The sequence below is a fragment of the Martes martes genome (genome assembly GCF_963455335.1).
Source record: "Martes martes genome assembly, chromosome: X".
NCBI lineage: Eukaryota > Metazoa > Chordata > Mammalia > Carnivora > Mustelidae > Martes > Martes martes.
The window spans coordinates 80,417,148-80,434,585 of NC_137897.1; the positions used below are offsets into that span (position 1 = coordinate 80,417,148).

General features: G+C 37.7%; 1 protein-coding gene across 1 annotated transcript in view; it reads left to right on the top strand.

Annotated features, from left to right (window-relative positions):
- Positions 1-17,438, top strand: part of IL1RAPL2 (interleukin 1 receptor accessory protein like 2) — a gene marked incomplete at both ends in the record, with an annotated part of 1,178,754 nt that overhangs the window by 607,629 nt on the left and 553,687 nt on the right. The window contains one exon of the mRNA XM_080795622.1: positions 1,781-1,934. Coding sequence (XP_080651748.1) covers positions 1,781-1,934 — 154 coding nt within the window. The remainder of the gene's footprint in view (positions 1-1,780; positions 1,935-17,438) is intronic.

A 17,438-nucleotide genomic window follows, 5' to 3' on the forward strand; every position in this document is an offset into this window, starting at 1 on the left:
GTTCGAAGCAATGCGAAAATAATTGTGGATTATTATTGTATGATGATAGTAGCAGCTGGACTATTTTTTTTGTTGTTGTTCAGACTTTCTTCTTCATTTTCCCAGAAACCTTATATCCCAAGGTTTAACTCAGAAGAAAATCTCATATAGGTGATAAACCTTGCCAGACATGGTATGTAATAGAATTTCAGACAGACCCTTAACTGTTCTTTGGAAAGACCCTAGGGAGTGAAGCGGACTTATATCTAGATGCCCCAGATAGTATTACTTTTATTTACTCTCTGACAATGTGTGTGGGTAGTTGTACTGGACATAAAGCAAGCATATCTCTTAAATAAATATTGTACCTGTGAAGTTAAGTGCCAGTTCTTGTGTTTTGTTGTTAAAACTCCTGCTATCATAAAAGAAAAAAATCTGTTACAGTAAGAAACTATTAAATGGACACTCATTCGATTAAATCATTTTACACACACACACACACACACACACACACGTGCATACATGTACACAAGTATGTAGAGCTGGGGTTGAGAGTCAACACTGATTCTACCTTTATGTGAATGTTTAGGATGTATTTGTGGAGGGCAGAAGTGGGGGTGAGGAAGAGAAGGGGTGGAAGAGATGTTGTATATACCATAGTGGGAAAAGAGAAAATTTCTCTTAACAATTATTTACATCATTGGCCTCACAATCATTTTTTCATTGTCTTAACTGACAGTTTCAAAATTTAGATGATAAAGTATTTTTGCCTTGATTATTCAGCACTCCCTCACAGTTGTCCCCTACACCTCCTCTTGATGTTTGTATAGCTTTTGGCCACAGTTTGGTTGAACATTTGAGATGAGTGGTAGACAAACTGGAACCATATCTAAAAAGTAGTCTGAGAAAATTCCCAAAAGGCAAAGCCACTTGGCTGAATATTCTTACATACTTGGTTATTGCTATGTCTTTGTCACTCTCTGGAAAATTGTTAAACATTCCTTTCTAGAGAAGTCCAATCTTAGTAGCAAGACTCCCTCATGTTCCCATCAGGCGTGTAGAAAATTGTCTTCCAAACCCAGATCTTATTCTCTGGTCATATGTCACTGAACTCAGAAAATGAGTGGATAATTTCTCCTTTTTATTACTAGAACAAAATGTGTCCTTTTTCCTAGCTATGTCTTTAAAGAACTGCTTAAGCCTAATTTTCTTGACCCTTGCTCTCACCCCCACCCACCTAGATGGATCTCTTGATTATGGGAAGGGAGACCCTGGAATATTAGCATCAGTCTTTAACTATAAGAAGTAGTTAATAAAATTATTGTAGACTATATTGCCAATGTAAAAGCTTATTATGAATTTTTAATAATGCCTCAGACTCCCTTGTAGTATGCTTTGTTACTAAATGAACACTATTCTTTTAGGACTCTTAGGAAAATCCCTGTCAAATAGAAAAAAAATACAGGACTTTATAATGATATTTAGCAACTTTTAAGGTTTTGCTATATCCTTTTTGCATTTTGGGGAGTTTGTATGCTTTTCCATTTTTGCAGAATATCTCTAAAGACTTTCTGCACTTGGGATCAGTCTTTTAAGGTAGCTATTGGGCTGATAGTTGTGATATTTAAATTGGACACATTAAGATGCTGTTGTGATTTTTTATGGTCATTGACTTATCTCTAGTTATATATTTTGAAAAGTAAAGAGAAGAGCATAAGAAAGTGAAAGTACTAACTTGTCTGTACTAAGACTTGATGAGAATTTAAATTTTTTTGTTTATTCACAAATATTTTCTCTGCAGGAATGTAAGCCCAAAATGTGGAGAAGTATAATAATACAGAAGGGAAATGCTCTTCTAATCCAAGAAGTTCAAGAAGAAGATGGAGGAAATTACACTTGTGAACTTAAGTATGAAGGAAAACTTGTAAGACGAACAACTGAATTGAAAGTTACAGGTAAGAATTGGTTCTACCAAATTATGACAAATGAAATTTGGAAACAAATGGAGGGTTTTAGAAGGGAGGAGCATGGGGGGATGAGTGAGGTCATGGGGATTGAGGAGGGCATAGATTTCATGGAGTACTGGGTGTTATATGCAAACAATGAATCTTGGAACACTACATCAAAAACTAATGATATATTGTATGGTGACTAATATAACATAAAAATAATAATTTGTTATGGGAAGAAAGAGTTTCCAAAACAAAGAGTGTACTTTCAGTGAATTTAGGATTGGCTGCAAATCAGATGGTTTGAGAGCTCATTGCTAATAAGTTGTACTGATAAACTATATGTGGAATATGGACAATTGATTTAGGGAACATGAGGCCAATTGCTGCATATCTCTTCTCTGCCTTTATGATGTGTTTTTAACTCTTTAAAGTATCATTTTTACTAAGCATCTCAGAAAAGCTTTACTGGAACCACTTTAGAATGTTGATATGTAGAATCTCCTTGGATGTAATGCCTGCCTCAGAATGAGATTCTACTGGGCTTTTGGAATGATACCCTCTTGGAATGCATCCAGAATATCATTTATACAAAACTGCTCATAAATGACTGATGTTATTGTGTGCTTCTAGTGATTCTTAAATGGAAAAAAATCCCAACAAATAGTATGTGTATGTGTACTTTTTTAAAGATTTTAGTTATTTATTTATTTGACAGAGATCACAAGTAGGCAGAGAGGCAGGCAGAGAGGCAGGCGGAGAGACAGAGAGGAGGAAGCAGGCTTCCCGCTGAGCAGAGAGCCTGATGCGGGGCTCTATCCCAGGACCCTGGGATCATGACCTGAGCTGAAGGCAGAGGCTTTAACCCACTGAGCCACCCAGGCTCCCCTATATGTGTATTTTAAATCTGAAGTACAAGTAAAATATAAACTAGTAATTCTACTCATACCAAAAGAAGGAGAGAAACTCAGGATATTCTGATCTGGTGGAGAATTTTAGAAAGTAGTTTTCAGTGACATGACAGAACCTAATACCATAAATGTTATCCCTGATGATGGGTATGATGGACCCAAGAAATTTCATGACAAAAGTCTACCTGTTATTGTTCCTGAGAAAACCTTGCCTAATTTTTTTCTTCTTAGCTATGTTTTAGATGTGTGTGTGTGTGTTTGTGTATGTAAGTGTTCACACACACATTTTTATTGTAGGTAAAATCTGAGCCATAGTAAAATTTGACATTATCCAGACAATCATAATTATGATTACATTGATTAACTTAAGACTGATGCTCTTGGGCATTACCAGTTTAACTATGTAATATTGACATCAACTAGTTGGTTAATTATAACATATTCACACAAATGTTAGAAATACAGATTTCCTTCTATGTTATTTTTGCATATGTTCATCTGACCTTTTTGGGGTAGTATTAAAATCAGTCTACTAGTAATGACATTTGCTGAGTAAGTTCATTGGTGTAACTCATATTTAATTAAGTTTTCGATCACTAAGAGTCAGCAGTTTGTTTTGTCTTTTTCAAAATTCTGAATGCTAGCACAAGGAATAAAAAATATTTTATCAGGGGGCACCTGAATGGCACAGTTGGTTGAGTCCAACTCTTGGTTTCAGCTCAGGTCATGATCTCAGGGTTGTAAGATTGAGACCCAAGTCAGGCTCCGTGTTGATGTATGTACGTATACTTTAGTTCATTTTCTATCCTAATACATGACAGTTCTACTTAGTCTGAATATGTAGAGTAACTTCTGTGGAGGTTTGAATTATTCTTTTAATTAGTATTGCACGTCTTTTCTTGTATGAGCTTTTACAATAACTACCCTGTTGGGCCAAATCATATAGGAAAGATCTGCTTTTGGTTGATTTCTGATTTTCTCAATGTGAACTAGACTTCCTGTCTCATTCAAGGAGAAGAGTCAATCAGGAAGTTATACATCATTAATAAGTGACCTGACCATGCACAAATCCTTCCAGTATCATCAGTTTGACCACAGTCACACAATCCTTATCAGCTTTTTGCAGAACACCTCCATTAGAAATTATTTACTAAAATTTGTAACATTATAGTGGTTGGCTTGGGTTTAAGTTGGACCAGAATAAAGTTAACACCAAGCCTCTTTTATGCTCCCATCTGATGTGGTGGCAGTACATTTACTTTTTTTTGTTTCTTTTTAGATTCTGGAAAAACAGAGTAGAGCTACTACTTTTGGACATTTTATAAGGTGTTAATTCACTTTCCCTAAACTTTTCGCATAGTTGAACTATACATTTAAAATTTCACCTCAACTCTACTTCCCAGAGATTTTCAAACTTTAATGCACATCAAAATCATGTGGAAGAACACGGGTAGGATGAAGATGAGGTTCTTTAAATACAGGTTCCATCTCTTTCCTCAAGATTTGAATTCAATACATCAGTAACAATGGGAACTTGCCTTTTTTTCCAGGTAATTCTGTTGTATGCCTTCTAAGGATTATGTTTGGAGAAATAGTAGCTGAGGGAATAATACTAAAGAAGTCAATCACAGGTTTGATTCTCTTGTGGGCACGTTAGTTCACATACACACACACCAAACTCATTTTCATAGGCCCCAAATTGTTTTACCTAACTTCCTAAGAGCTGTCATGAAACTATAAATCTTTGGTCACCAAAGGAAATCTGTTAAGGGAATGTGGGGATAAAGCAGCCTCAGCCACTGAAACAGTAATTTTTCATTTACCATTTGAGTAAAAATATACTGAATATGTATCGCATGCTGGAGAAAAAATAATTCAGAATTATCCTTGGGTCAGTGGTCATTATTCTGATAAGAAGATACCAAGTTTATGCATTTATTAACATACTTCAAATGTTATGTTTGATGTAGAAACAAAATGGTCTCTTGGTATACCAGTTCAAGGGGTTGTTTTGTGAAGATTTATTTTTAATTTGTACTTTTTTAGAGGTTTTATTTATTTATTTGAGAGATAAAGGGAGGGAAAACATGAGCAGGGGGAGGGGCAGAGGGAGAAGCAGGGATCCTGATGTATGGCTCCATCCCAGGATCCTGGGATCATGATCTGAGCATAAGGCAGATTTTTAACTGACTTGAGCCACCCAGTTGCCCCTAATTTGTACTTTTATATAAGTTATATTGTGATTTGTGTCAGTATTACAAAGCGATTAAACAGTTTATCCTCTCATAATTCAAAATATAAGGCTGGGATTATTTAAAACATAACCCCCTCATACTTGTTTTCAGTTTAGCAATATGCAGGTATGGAATAGGAATTTCAATATAAAATAATAGGATTGGCTACAAAATTATGTAGAGCATGATTCTTTAAAATTATATATTGTAAGTATGCAAAATATAAAAGTTTATCAAAATTTTAAGAGGTTTTTTCTGTTTTTTAAAATTTATAAGTCTGAGAAATACTTCTTCAGTAAAGCAAGTGTTTTTTTTTTTTTTTAAGTGTATAGGTGCTATTTGTTTTAAATAGATCAATTACAAAAAGATCCAGATCCAGATATTCAAGACTGATGAACTAGAAGGTAATCATTGGTTTTATGAAATGATTTTTTTCCATATAAAAGAATTCATCGGAAGATTTCTTTAAATAGCCAGCTTTCCTGCCGCATTAAAATAGGATTTGATTTAAATGCAACTTTTCTGGAACACTTTTAGTATATAAATTATTTCAGACTTTTGTGATGTCGTGGACATTTCCTTTTATTTCTTCCGAGGGTACAGATGAATAGGGAAGGGTATAACAACAAATAGACACGTACGTTAGTGTGTTTAGGTCGTTTGTCAAAGACACCAACAGCTAACAATTTTATTTCCCACAGCACATTTTAGGTAGTTGTTTGTTATTTTAGAGATATTTTCCCTTTATTCTCACATTGAATTTTGGCTAGTTGAAGTGGTAAGAAGAGAAGGGAGTGTTGATTATATGATAGTGAGAATGTAGAACAGGTGATAATGGAAGAAGACAAGGAGTGGGAGAGGATAGGAAAGATAAGGTAATAGGGTCTCCTGGGATTAGAGGAGAATGTCTGCCTTGAGAAGGTCAAAGACAGATATAAATTATAGGGGCTTCCCAAAATGAACACCAGCAGGAAACCAGCGCGAATTAATTGTATTTGGAAGATAATTCACCATTCACCTGACAAATCATTCACAAATGCATGATTTTATTCAGCTTTTTAGAAATGCACTTGGCTACTTAGGAAAAAAAAAAACACACAAACCTGTTCTTTGGTGACTATGCAAATAATACCAGTCCTCCTGATTATTATAAACAGCTCTAGAGTTCCAGATTTGGGATTCTTCACATGTTAGGATAGTCTTTTAATTCATTTGTGTCTAAATGCTGTGGCTAGAAAGAGAGGTTTATTCTATGGATATATTTCAAGGATTTGCTGCCAGGTTACTATTAAGCAATGGTAGCACACAATCTGGATACAGAAAGCTTGGTAAAATTACAGAGTAGAAATTGGGATCAGTTTTTGGTGAAGATGTTCAAATGCATGGCTTCAGTAAGTGCTTTTAATTTCACTTCGCCAAGTTATAACTAACTGTAGTGCATTGTTGTGGGTGTCCTTGAGGCTGCATAGTTTATTAGAATAACCTTCCTCTGGTGTAGAGAATGGCTGCTATTTACACACAGAGGGAGCAATTTCACATCAGACTTGAAATCAGGCTTTTGTTGGCCCTGGCTGTTTATTTATGACTCTACTGTTAATGCTGTGACATTGGGGTGAAAGTGGGTTTAGGAGACACAGGAGAATGTGGAGATATGGTGGAGAGTTGGGGGAAGAAACAGAATCGAGATTCTGACTGAGTAATGATAGTATAATAGGAGAAATGATCTGTAAGCCAACAACTACATGATAATCATAATAGGGGGACCCAGAGATTTAATATCTATTGAGAGCTCACTTTGTGGCAGACATTATGCTTAGTGTTTTTCATTCATTTTTTCATTTAATCTTCAGAACAACCATATGAGGGTAGATACTATTACTGTCCCCATTTTATTGAGGAAGAAAACTTAGGTGAAGTGATGTGCCTTCAGTCACATATTTTGTAATTGACAGAGCATGGATATGAATCTAGGTCTTTCTGACTCTCAAATATAACTTTTTAACCACCACCAAGAACAAACCATATATTGCCAGATATATATTACATATATTGAAAAATATATCAAAATATTGATCGTAATGTTCATTATTCCACTATAATTTCCTTTCTAGACATTAACTATTCAAAATTTCCTGTTGGAATTTAGATACCACTAAAAAGGATGCACTTGACATTTTGGAGCCTAGTCCTTATAGATCTCAGTGAGTACCTTAGAGTAGATCAATAGGAATGGGACACAGAATTAAATTTAAACTTAGGATGGTGCCAGGAAACAGGAAACAAGAAAAAGTAAGGTTCCAAGAAAAGCAAGAATGTACAGAAGATGAAATTTGCCAAGCTTCATATTTTGGTGTCAAATGGCACTATTAATATGAAAATCCATATTGAGAGAAAAATGGATTCCAGTAAGGTTCATAGCAGTTATCATAATGATTTTAAGCTAACAGAAGTGAAGCAATGGAGAACAGTCCAGTTAAACAATGTTGATTCAATTGGTAAAGAGGAGTCAATACATAAAACGGTGCCTACTCTGTGCAACAAGGAACATAGGATTCAGGTTTCTTAATGTGATTCTGAAATCAGACAGGTGGAGACAGAATTATGTTCCCTTTGGAACCTGAGAATTTTTAAATTTTTTTCATTAGAACACACAGTGTTTCAAACAGTTTCTAAACTTTTGCAATTCTAAGAAATGTTAATAGTTATTTCTGGAAGAGAGGAAGGAAAGGAGGGGGGTGGAGAAAGGTTCTGTGGCAATGTGTTTATCTGCCAGGTCAAAGTTAAACAGGTCTCTTTTCTGCAAGGCATTTCAGGGCATCTTAGTGTATATCATATTCTAATATGTATTACAGTTTTCTGAAAGGAGGATGAGATATAATAGTTTAGGACATTTCCTAAACTTGTATGATCACATAACATAATCCACCCCTACTAGACTAAACTATGGCTCAGAGTTTAAACCATTTGCCCTGGGGTGGCAGCTGGTGAATGGCATGGCTCTGACTAGAACCCCCATCTTCTTATTACTAATACACTGTTTTTTTCTATCATATCCCCTTATTACTCTGTCCTTAGTCCCTTAATCCTGGGTTCTGGGCCAGAAAAAGAGGAGATGTATTCCCAGAAAGACTCCAAAATTGGAGACTTCAGAGCTCAGGTCTATGGATCCCTGAAATAACCTGGTATATAAAATGTTCATTTGCTAACCCATGGTTTTGGCTTAAAGAAGAAATAGCTGTGATTCTATTCCTTCTATAAAAGGAAAAGGATTTACTGCTGATGACTGAATCTAAGCCAGCAAAAGAGTGATGCCCTAATCAATAGTCAAATGCTTCTAGAAGCCAGGTGAGTCAGGTACCTGTGTACCTGACTGAATGGGTGTGTAAGTAACATGGAGAGGCAAGCTGGAGATCACTAGCAGCATTGACTCAGCCCTAGCTGTCATCATGTGAACTTAAGGATCCAGTACTATTAGGCCCTCTAATTTTTGAAGCGATTGTAGAAGTCTGGATTTTTATGTGGAGATCTGTGGTTTGTTCATCATTGTGTGGACTAAGTAAATGTGCCTATATGCCAAATTCAGTTTGGAAATTGTCTTTTTGTGGCCTTTCCTTAAAGAGTTTGGTTCAATAGCACTTTGAAACAAGTGAATGACTGTGTGGCTGGCTCAGAATTTCCTCCACTACTTCCACCCCCAGCAGTGAGCAGGGGAAAAAACAAAAACAAAAACAAACAAACATAAGAAACATAAGTGGCCTGGAGAGCAGTTAATAGACAAACTGAGACCAGCACTCAGAAGCCATCCTAATCACACCACCCGACAGACTGGTCGATCCAAGCAGAGAGTGAAGGGCGCAATTTATGGATGTAATACTACAGGAGGGGTATTGGCGAATTTATCACCTTACAGAGAAGAACAATTTAAATGATGATGCAAGTTGGTCTCAAATATTATAGATAAATGAAAAGCCCTGGGGATAAAGCACCCACCTTGAAACTGCCCCAAAGCAATGCAATGTGAAGCAATGAGGGGAAAAAAGTCATTAGCATATGTTCTCTCTCCTTCATGTTCTGAGCAACCAGTTAACATGATCTGAATGTCTGTGTCCTGATTATCATGTGAGAATGTATCTCGTTTATACCTTTCGTGTGACCTAATGAGGAAAGCCCTCAGCAGTCAATAGTTCTTGGGCACATTAAGGAAAATTTCACATGACTGACTGTGCATTTCATAATTGACTGTCCTTTTGCACAGTCGCAGGTGCAAAAATCTCGTGACCAAAACCGGCTGGTAGCAGCTCCTTTGCCTTTCCTCCTAGGACTCCCTCTCCCTTCTTGGGTGACCCTGGCCTTTCCTAGCATTCCCAGCCCACTGTGAATGACATCTTTGTCCCTTCTCTGACTCTTTTAAATGTCCTAATGTCCTGACTTTTCTGTAGCCCATCTCCTCAGATCCTTGTTTTTTGCTGGGTCTAATCTAGTTCCTCAAAGAGATAAAGAATTCCTGACCTATAATGGCCCAAAATGTTTCCCTTTACAGCTAACATATTTGCAGTTTAATAGATATTTCAATTCTGTAACTCATAGGCATGACTAATGGTGGGAATTTCTGGCAGCTTTGCAGTGCCTGTGGGGGGCCTTTCCCAGAGTGTCACAATTCATACCCTGCAGGTGGCTGCTTGCTCCCTCTAGAAACAAGGTCAACTCTACTCATGACCTTGGGTGACTAGGAGAAAAGAAAAAAAAAAGCCTGCTTAGAGTTAATGGGAAGGAAGGCCTTGAGTATCAGTCTAAGGAGTGATTTTTCCCCCCTTCCTTTACTGCCTCTGTTGTTTTGTCTTTCCTTTTTTTCCCCCTGTTTCTCTCCTCCTGCCTCAACCTATGATATAGGGCTATCAACCCTGTTGGTGACAGACAAGGTCAAAGATATTTCCAGTCTCTGTCCTAGGAAAATGTTTGCATGTTTCTATGCCTTATAGGGAGACAAAAAAACCCCAAAAAACTACTACTAACTGTTCCATTAGCAGAAAGCTGGTCTTGTTTCTCTGCAAAGTTTCTCTGGACTATGAGAACATTCATTCCTGTGGGTTTGTTTCGTAAGTACCTGTACAGGAGACCAGCTTGGAGGGCTGAGGGTGAGCAAGTTAGAGCACATGGCAGCAGGATATGGCAAACGTGCCCAATCCAGGTCAGTTCCGCTCCAGTGGCTCTCTTCCATCACCTGAGGTGATCATTGACTCCTTGGCTGACTCCTCTGACTTGAGTTAGGGGTAGGGGAGGGGATTCTTGGGAAGGAATTGCAGTGTGACTTCTAGGTGTATAGGCCTCTAAGATTCAGGGACACAGGTTTTCCTAGGTCTGTTATGTTCATTTGTGAAAGTCTCAGCTACCTTGCTCTCCTCCAACCTAAAAGTAGTGGTTTGAGCAAGCTAAGACTATTCTCTCAAGCCAATCTTCTAGAGGATGAAAATGAGGAGTTTGATATGGTGGGAGATTAGCCATGAGCCAGATCCAACAGAATGGAACAGATGCTCAGAGGACCACCATTTATTGGGCCAGGTATTGTATTGTACAATCAGTCAACGTTCACAATAACCTTGAAAGTTAGGAGATATTTATTTTATAAGGGAAGAAATGGAGACTCAGAGGAGATAAGTTACTTGTCTATGATCACACAGATAGTAAGTGGTAGAATTAGGATTCAAACCCACATTTGTTCCAAAACCTTGCTCTTAAAGCAACCAGCTAAAAACTACCTTCGTGGCTTCTGCACACAACAATGCTCACCAAATGCCACCAGTTCCTTTTCTTCTTGCTTGCTTGCCTGCTTCACATTCTTTCACTCCCCTTTGCTAAGACATATTTGTACTTCGGTACCTCTTCCATGAAACCTTCACAGATTAATCTCGTTTACAGTTACTAGTTTCTTTCTCCTAAATTCCCTTGGCAATTTTGCAAAAGTTTTCACCACGCTGTTTGACACTAATTTTTTTTTAAAGATTTTATTTATTTATTTGACAGATAGAGATCACAAGTAGGCAGAGAGGCAGGCAGAGAGAGAGAGGAGGAAGCAGGCTCCCTGCTGAGCAGCAGAGAGCCCGATGTGGGACTCGATCCCAGGACCCTGGGATCATGACCCGAGCCGAAGGCAGAGGCTTTAGCCCACTGAGCCACCCAGGCGCCCCAGCACTAATTTATAATTAATTATCTTGAAGTACTTGGTGTAGGTTTTGTCTCACCAATTAGACTAATGTCCTCCATATTCCATTGTTTTCCATACAAAGGTTTACCTTGACATTTAGATATACAATTATGGTACTAGGAGGGAAGCACTAAGTTTTCCCATATATGATCTCATTTAAGCATGTGAAAATCCTGAGTGGTATTGTCACTTTAGCCCCACTTTACCAATGTTGAAGTTGAAATTCAGAGAAGTTAAGTAATTTTTCTCAGTGTCCTACTGTAACTGAATAATAGCACTGGAGTGAAGGTTCAGGTGGTGGTGGTTGCTTTCTCAAAGCCTGAGCCCCTTCCCCTAGTAAATTCTTATAGAACTATATATTGTTTGCAGTAATATAATTGGATTTGCCTATAACAAATTTTCTTATGTGGAGGTGGATAAGATCTTTTGCTGAGAAAAATATCTAGAGGAAGTCATTTCTAAGAAATTTTAGCTAAACAAAGAATTTGATTCATAGAGAAGACCTGTGGAAAACTGAAAACTTGATTTGCTTCCTTGGACCTTGCTTCAGAATCAGAAAAACATGACTCAAATCCTTAGTATAATAGTAGCTGTGTGACTTTGAGAAAAAATAATTTATTCTTCTGAACTTCAGTTTTTTCCCCATGCAAAATAAGGACATGTTACTGTGTTGAGTGAAGAAAATATATGAAAATCATTTAGAATGGTATTTGGGAATTAGTAAGTATTTAAAAAATGATATTAATTATTATGATTAGCATCATTTTCATCATTATTATAACTGGAAGTTTTGCAAAGATGACCACACAGCCATTTTACCACAAGAAAGCAGTCTAACAAATGGTTTAAGACAAATTGCTATTTTTAATAAGGCACTTCATTTATAGGGGATGAATTTTAAAAAAAATTAGGGAGTTAACCAGGGGCTATGACAAACTCAAGCACAAGGCTACATTCATAGGTATTTGAGGCCAAACTTTTTCATTCAAGGAGATGCAATCACGTGGAATAATTTGTCAATTAAGATGGTCAGAGAAAATATTGTTGTTTATATAAATGAGCTTTTGCAGCCAGCAAGACATTTTAATGATGTGGGAGCCAAGAACAAAGGCTGCTGAGTCAAAGCTGAGATGGAATTGAATCCCGAGAACAAGCATGTTAAGGAAAGTGGCCTTTTCCTGTCCAGCAATTCCTTATGTCATTATGATTCATCACTGGTGGTTTATAAAGGCAGTTAAATTACCTCCTTTGGCTGTCAAATAGGAAAATAATTCATCAGTTCAAGTCTATAAATCATTTCTTGGTACTGGGTGTACTTTATATAGCTAGAAATCTCTTCGTGATTTGACACTATGCTCCTCTGGGGATCCTGAGGAGTAACTGGGAAGCACTAGATACAGAAGCCCAAGTGATGAGCTGCATATTCATTCTTTGATTCTGTCTGACTGGTTAGGAAGAACACCCCACTTGTGTATCTGGCATATAATAGTCATTTAATACACTTGTTGAATGAGTGAATTTAAATGTATGTTGTGTTTTGAATCCTTTGCTTCAGAGCCCACCTAGACTGTCTGATAACTCTTTCCACTGTATTCTGGGAAAATGAGATTAAAAAGGCAGTAATAATTATGTTCAGAAGATAGTGGGCCAATACCCTGACTTGTTTGCTCAGTTTTTATGGTCAGGGCATCATAGCCTCACTATAAACTCTGGTATGAAAGTTACATGAGAAATAATTGGGCTTTCACTTTTCCTAATGAAAGCCTTTTAAAATCATAATCCAATCACCTAGCCCCCCTTGCTCCTAAGATCAAACACCTGGTAGTATCTATATCCTCATTTTTTAGAGGGGCAGGGAAGAACAGAGGAAGAGGGAGAGAGAGAATCTTAAGCAGAGCCCAACACAGGGCTTGATCTCACAACCTTGAGATCATGACCTGAGCTGAAATCAAGAGTCAGACGCTTAACTGACTGATCCATGCAGGCACCCTTATATCCTCATATTTTTGGCAGTAAAATTATCTTCATGATACTAATTAATTTACCTCCTGTCTCTATATGAAGTAAAAGGTGAAAAGAACATTTTAAGACAAGTGAATAAGTATTTATCTAATTCTGTCATTATCAGCCCTGGATCCACAATTAGTATATTTGATATTCTCTTCACATTCATCAAATACTCATTGGGCTGGGCGAATAGAGGTGAACTTTATTCTAAGAGTTAGAAGAGTTAATAAGTTAGCTTTTGCTTTAAGAGATATGGTTCTGCTCTAATTGAGCTTGTTAGTATAATGAAGGGTAGGGAAAACATAGAGATTAAACAAATAGGCACGCGGGTAAGTATATAATTAGTAATTGCAATAAGTGATAAAAGGGAAAATAACAGAGACTGAAAAGTAGATCATTGGCAAAGTCTACTTGAAGCAAGATAACATTGAGATGGGACCCCGAAGTTTAAGAAAAAGTCATCTAGGTGAAGAGTGGGGAAAAAAAAATCTCAGAGGAAATAGCATGTTTTAGCTTTGCCATGTAAAGATCCTTGTAAGTTTAGGGAACAGAAAGAGAGCAGTGTGGTTAGATCATAGGGAGTAGTGGGAGGAGTGAGGTAAAATGAGATTTAGAAGGTAGGCAACGGCTAGATAGCACAGTGCCTTAGAAGGTTTTGGTCTTTATCCTAAGAGCAGGGGGATGTCGCTGAATAATTTTCAGTAGGAAAATGTCACATTCCTTCTGACTTACATTTAAAAAAAAAATCTTCCTCTGGATGGCCCATGGAGAACAGATGGAAGGAGGTAGAGAAAGTTGGGAAGCTATTGGAGCATTTCTGAGAAAGATGATGGTGGCTTGAACTAGAGTGGTAGTAATAGAAAAATGTAGACAGATTCAAGAGATACTGTAGAGACAGAAATTATTGGACTTTCTCATGATGATTCCTAGATTTTTGGTTTTAGTAATAGAGTAGACAATAGTGATATTTACTAAAATGGGGAAGACTAAGGGAGGCAAGATTTTGTGGCAAGATTCAAGACTTCTGTTTTGGCCATGTTTTATTTGAGATACCCGTTAGACATCCTAGAGGAGATGTAGAGTAGGCAGTTGGATATATGAGTCTGTTATTCAGAGAGAAGTCAGCAATAGAAATATAAATTTTGGAGCTATCTGCATGGTATGCATGGTAGGCTACAATGAAGTATTAAATTGTGTGGGGAAACTGATATTACTATAGGAGATCAGTACAAACTGCAGCTTCTAGGCCTTATATTACATATTTTCTCCAGAGGACTATGACTGTAAGAAAGCAACTTGTCATGATTTTCCCAAACCTCATCAAGTTGTTAAATATCGTATATGGTATTTATACCTGTATTTTTGCTGATATGTGGAGATGACATCCTGCATGTAGCTGACATTTGAATCTCTCAGAGCTAGAGGGATATAACTAATGACATACTAGATATAGTCACTATTATATATGTCAGGTACCATATTGGTCACTTTAAATAAATTTATTTCTAATCATTACCACAGCTCCAAAAAGAACAGGCCCCATGCTCGCTTCGGCAGCACATATACTAAAATTGGAACGATACAGAGAAGATTAGTATGGCCCCTGCACAAAAAGAACAGGCCCCAATTTATAGATGAAGGAACTCAAGCTCTAGTTACATGACTTGCCCAAGGCCACACAGCAGGTATGCTGGTCTTGTCCCCATTCCAATCCCACACTTTGGGAAAAGTGACTCTAAATTTCTTTTCAAGGTTCTTCCAATTTCCTAAGCCTTTTAAAACTGAAGGAAGAAAGATTGAGATATGCAAACTTGCTGCTAGATCTCCTCAATTTTGAATAAAAGCCTGCTAATTTAGATTGTTGTGAGGGCCCTTTTATTAGACTTCTGGTGCTACATACAGCCTGCTGTTCTGTACCATTGTTTTTCCAGTCATTATTCCTCCCACTCAGGTTTATTGAGATAAAACTGATGGGGGCGCCTGGGTGGCTCAGTGGGTTAAGCCGCTGCCTTCGGCTCAGGTCATGATCTCAGGGTCTTGGGATCGAGTCCTGCATCGGGCTCTCTGCTCAGCAGGGAGCCTGCTTCCCCCTCTCTCTCTCTTTGCCTGCCTCTCTGTCTACTGTGATCTCTCTCTGTCAAAAAACAAAACAAACAAACAAAAAAACTGATGTATAAGCTCACTGGTTATTCTGAAGCAGACTGCTTGCCTAGACCAGTAGGTGTCCTTGTACCCTCTGAATACCTTGTTCTAAATTCTTAGTCTGAGGACTACTCCCAGCAGGAAGACAAGTCCCTAAGTGTGGTACAATGAAGGGAGCACAGAACCTGGTACGTAGTTGGTTCACAATAAATGATAGCTACTATTAGTGTAATTTTATCATCTCATTAAATGATAAATTGAAAGTCCTATAGAATAGGTGTTAACTATTTTACTGGTGAGGAAATCAAGACTCAACAAGGTTAAGTAACTTGCCCAAGGTCACACAACAAATAAGGGACTAAGTTAGTATTTGAAGGCCATCTGTCTGATTCTTAAACTTATAATTCATGTATTCTCAAGTTTAATGACCAAGTGAAGCCAGGGAACTGTGGGAGAACATAGGAAGGTAGAGTTAGTTAGGCAAAGTAGACTTGATTATTGGAGGGCTTTGAATGTCAGGGAGAATAACTCATATTCTTGGAATATTTAGGCAGATGTATCATGGAAAGTTAGCAGTTTTCCTCACTGATAAATGAGGTCCAGCTTTTGGACATTGGGTCCTGTTTCCCAACTGAAATCCCTCACAAATATACATAAGCTCTGCTCCTTCATCTATGCCTGTTAGAACCCAGAAGGCTTTCCTTACCTTGTGCTATCTGGTTTGCACACCTTTCCTTCTTGTAGTTCCTCATTTGAACTCAATTCAAGTAAGATTTTTCTACATCTCTCTTCTTTGCAAAGCACTATGCTAGTTGCTGCTGCATTGTTTGTTGGGGGCATGCATATGTGCCCCATTGAACCAAGTGGCCTGTATAAGTCTAGGAGGTAAGAAGAGCTAGGAAGAAAGATACTGGAGAGATAGCTAATGTCATTTTCCTGGAGCTTCTGCAAGAGAGAATATGTATTTATTCTGTCCTGTAACCAAATATTCTCCAGTTCTCAAAGCCTTTTTAAAAAATTAATCAATTTATTTCTATTCACTTGGAATTCTAGGTACACAGACTTTTGACTTACCAAATAACATTTGCAAACAAGAAGTAGCTTCAGTTGATAAGAACTGAAAGGGACTTTGAAGAGCATACAATCTTATAACCTCATTCTGTAGATGAGCTAGCAGAACCCAGCGAGGTTAATTTATGTGCTCCAAAGACAGTTTGGGAATAACTAAGCTGGGACTTTTCCTAATACAATGCTGCTTTCTACCACTTTCTACCACCCCACAGTGCCTTTCTAGCTTAGTCCCAAGTCTTGTCTCAGAGGATTTTTTATGCCAGATTTGATCGATGTCTTCATTATAATTGAAATATTTAAGTCAAAGTAATGTACGGCCTTCAGAAAGTTCTGCTGATCTGGTTTATAAAAGTCATTCAAGCAAAACTGTGGAAGTATATGGGATTTTTGACATTTTCCAGAAGACATTAGCTTATATTCTTCAATAACTCTCAGAATTTATGATAAAAGAAGACAATTTCAAGTTAACCTTGGCAGACTCCATATTTATCCTCTTTTGGTTGGTTTTAAGTCATTTTTCTAATCCAGAGGCTTCTTTTGGTCTTTGAAGTATGCATCCTTCCTTAGAGACAATATGTACTGCAAAATCACCTCATGAACTACTTTATGAACATTAAGGTCTATGAGCAGGGACACACCAGGAAGCAGAGCTGAGGAAATCATTCCAGCAGCCTTTCTTGTTCTAGGTAAGTGTGGCAGATAAGAGAATAGGATTTAAAGTCAGAAAGATTTGGTTTAAAATTCTTTCTTTGGGATGCCTGGGTGGCTCAGTGGGTTAAAGCCCCTGCCTTCGGCTCAGGTCATGATCCCAGGGTCCTGGGATCAAGCCCAGCATCGGGCTCTCTGCTCAGCAGGGAGCCTGCTTCCCCCTCCCTCTTTCTCTGCCTGCCTCTCTGCCTACTTGTGATCTCTGCCTGTCCAATAAATAAATAAAATCTTTAAA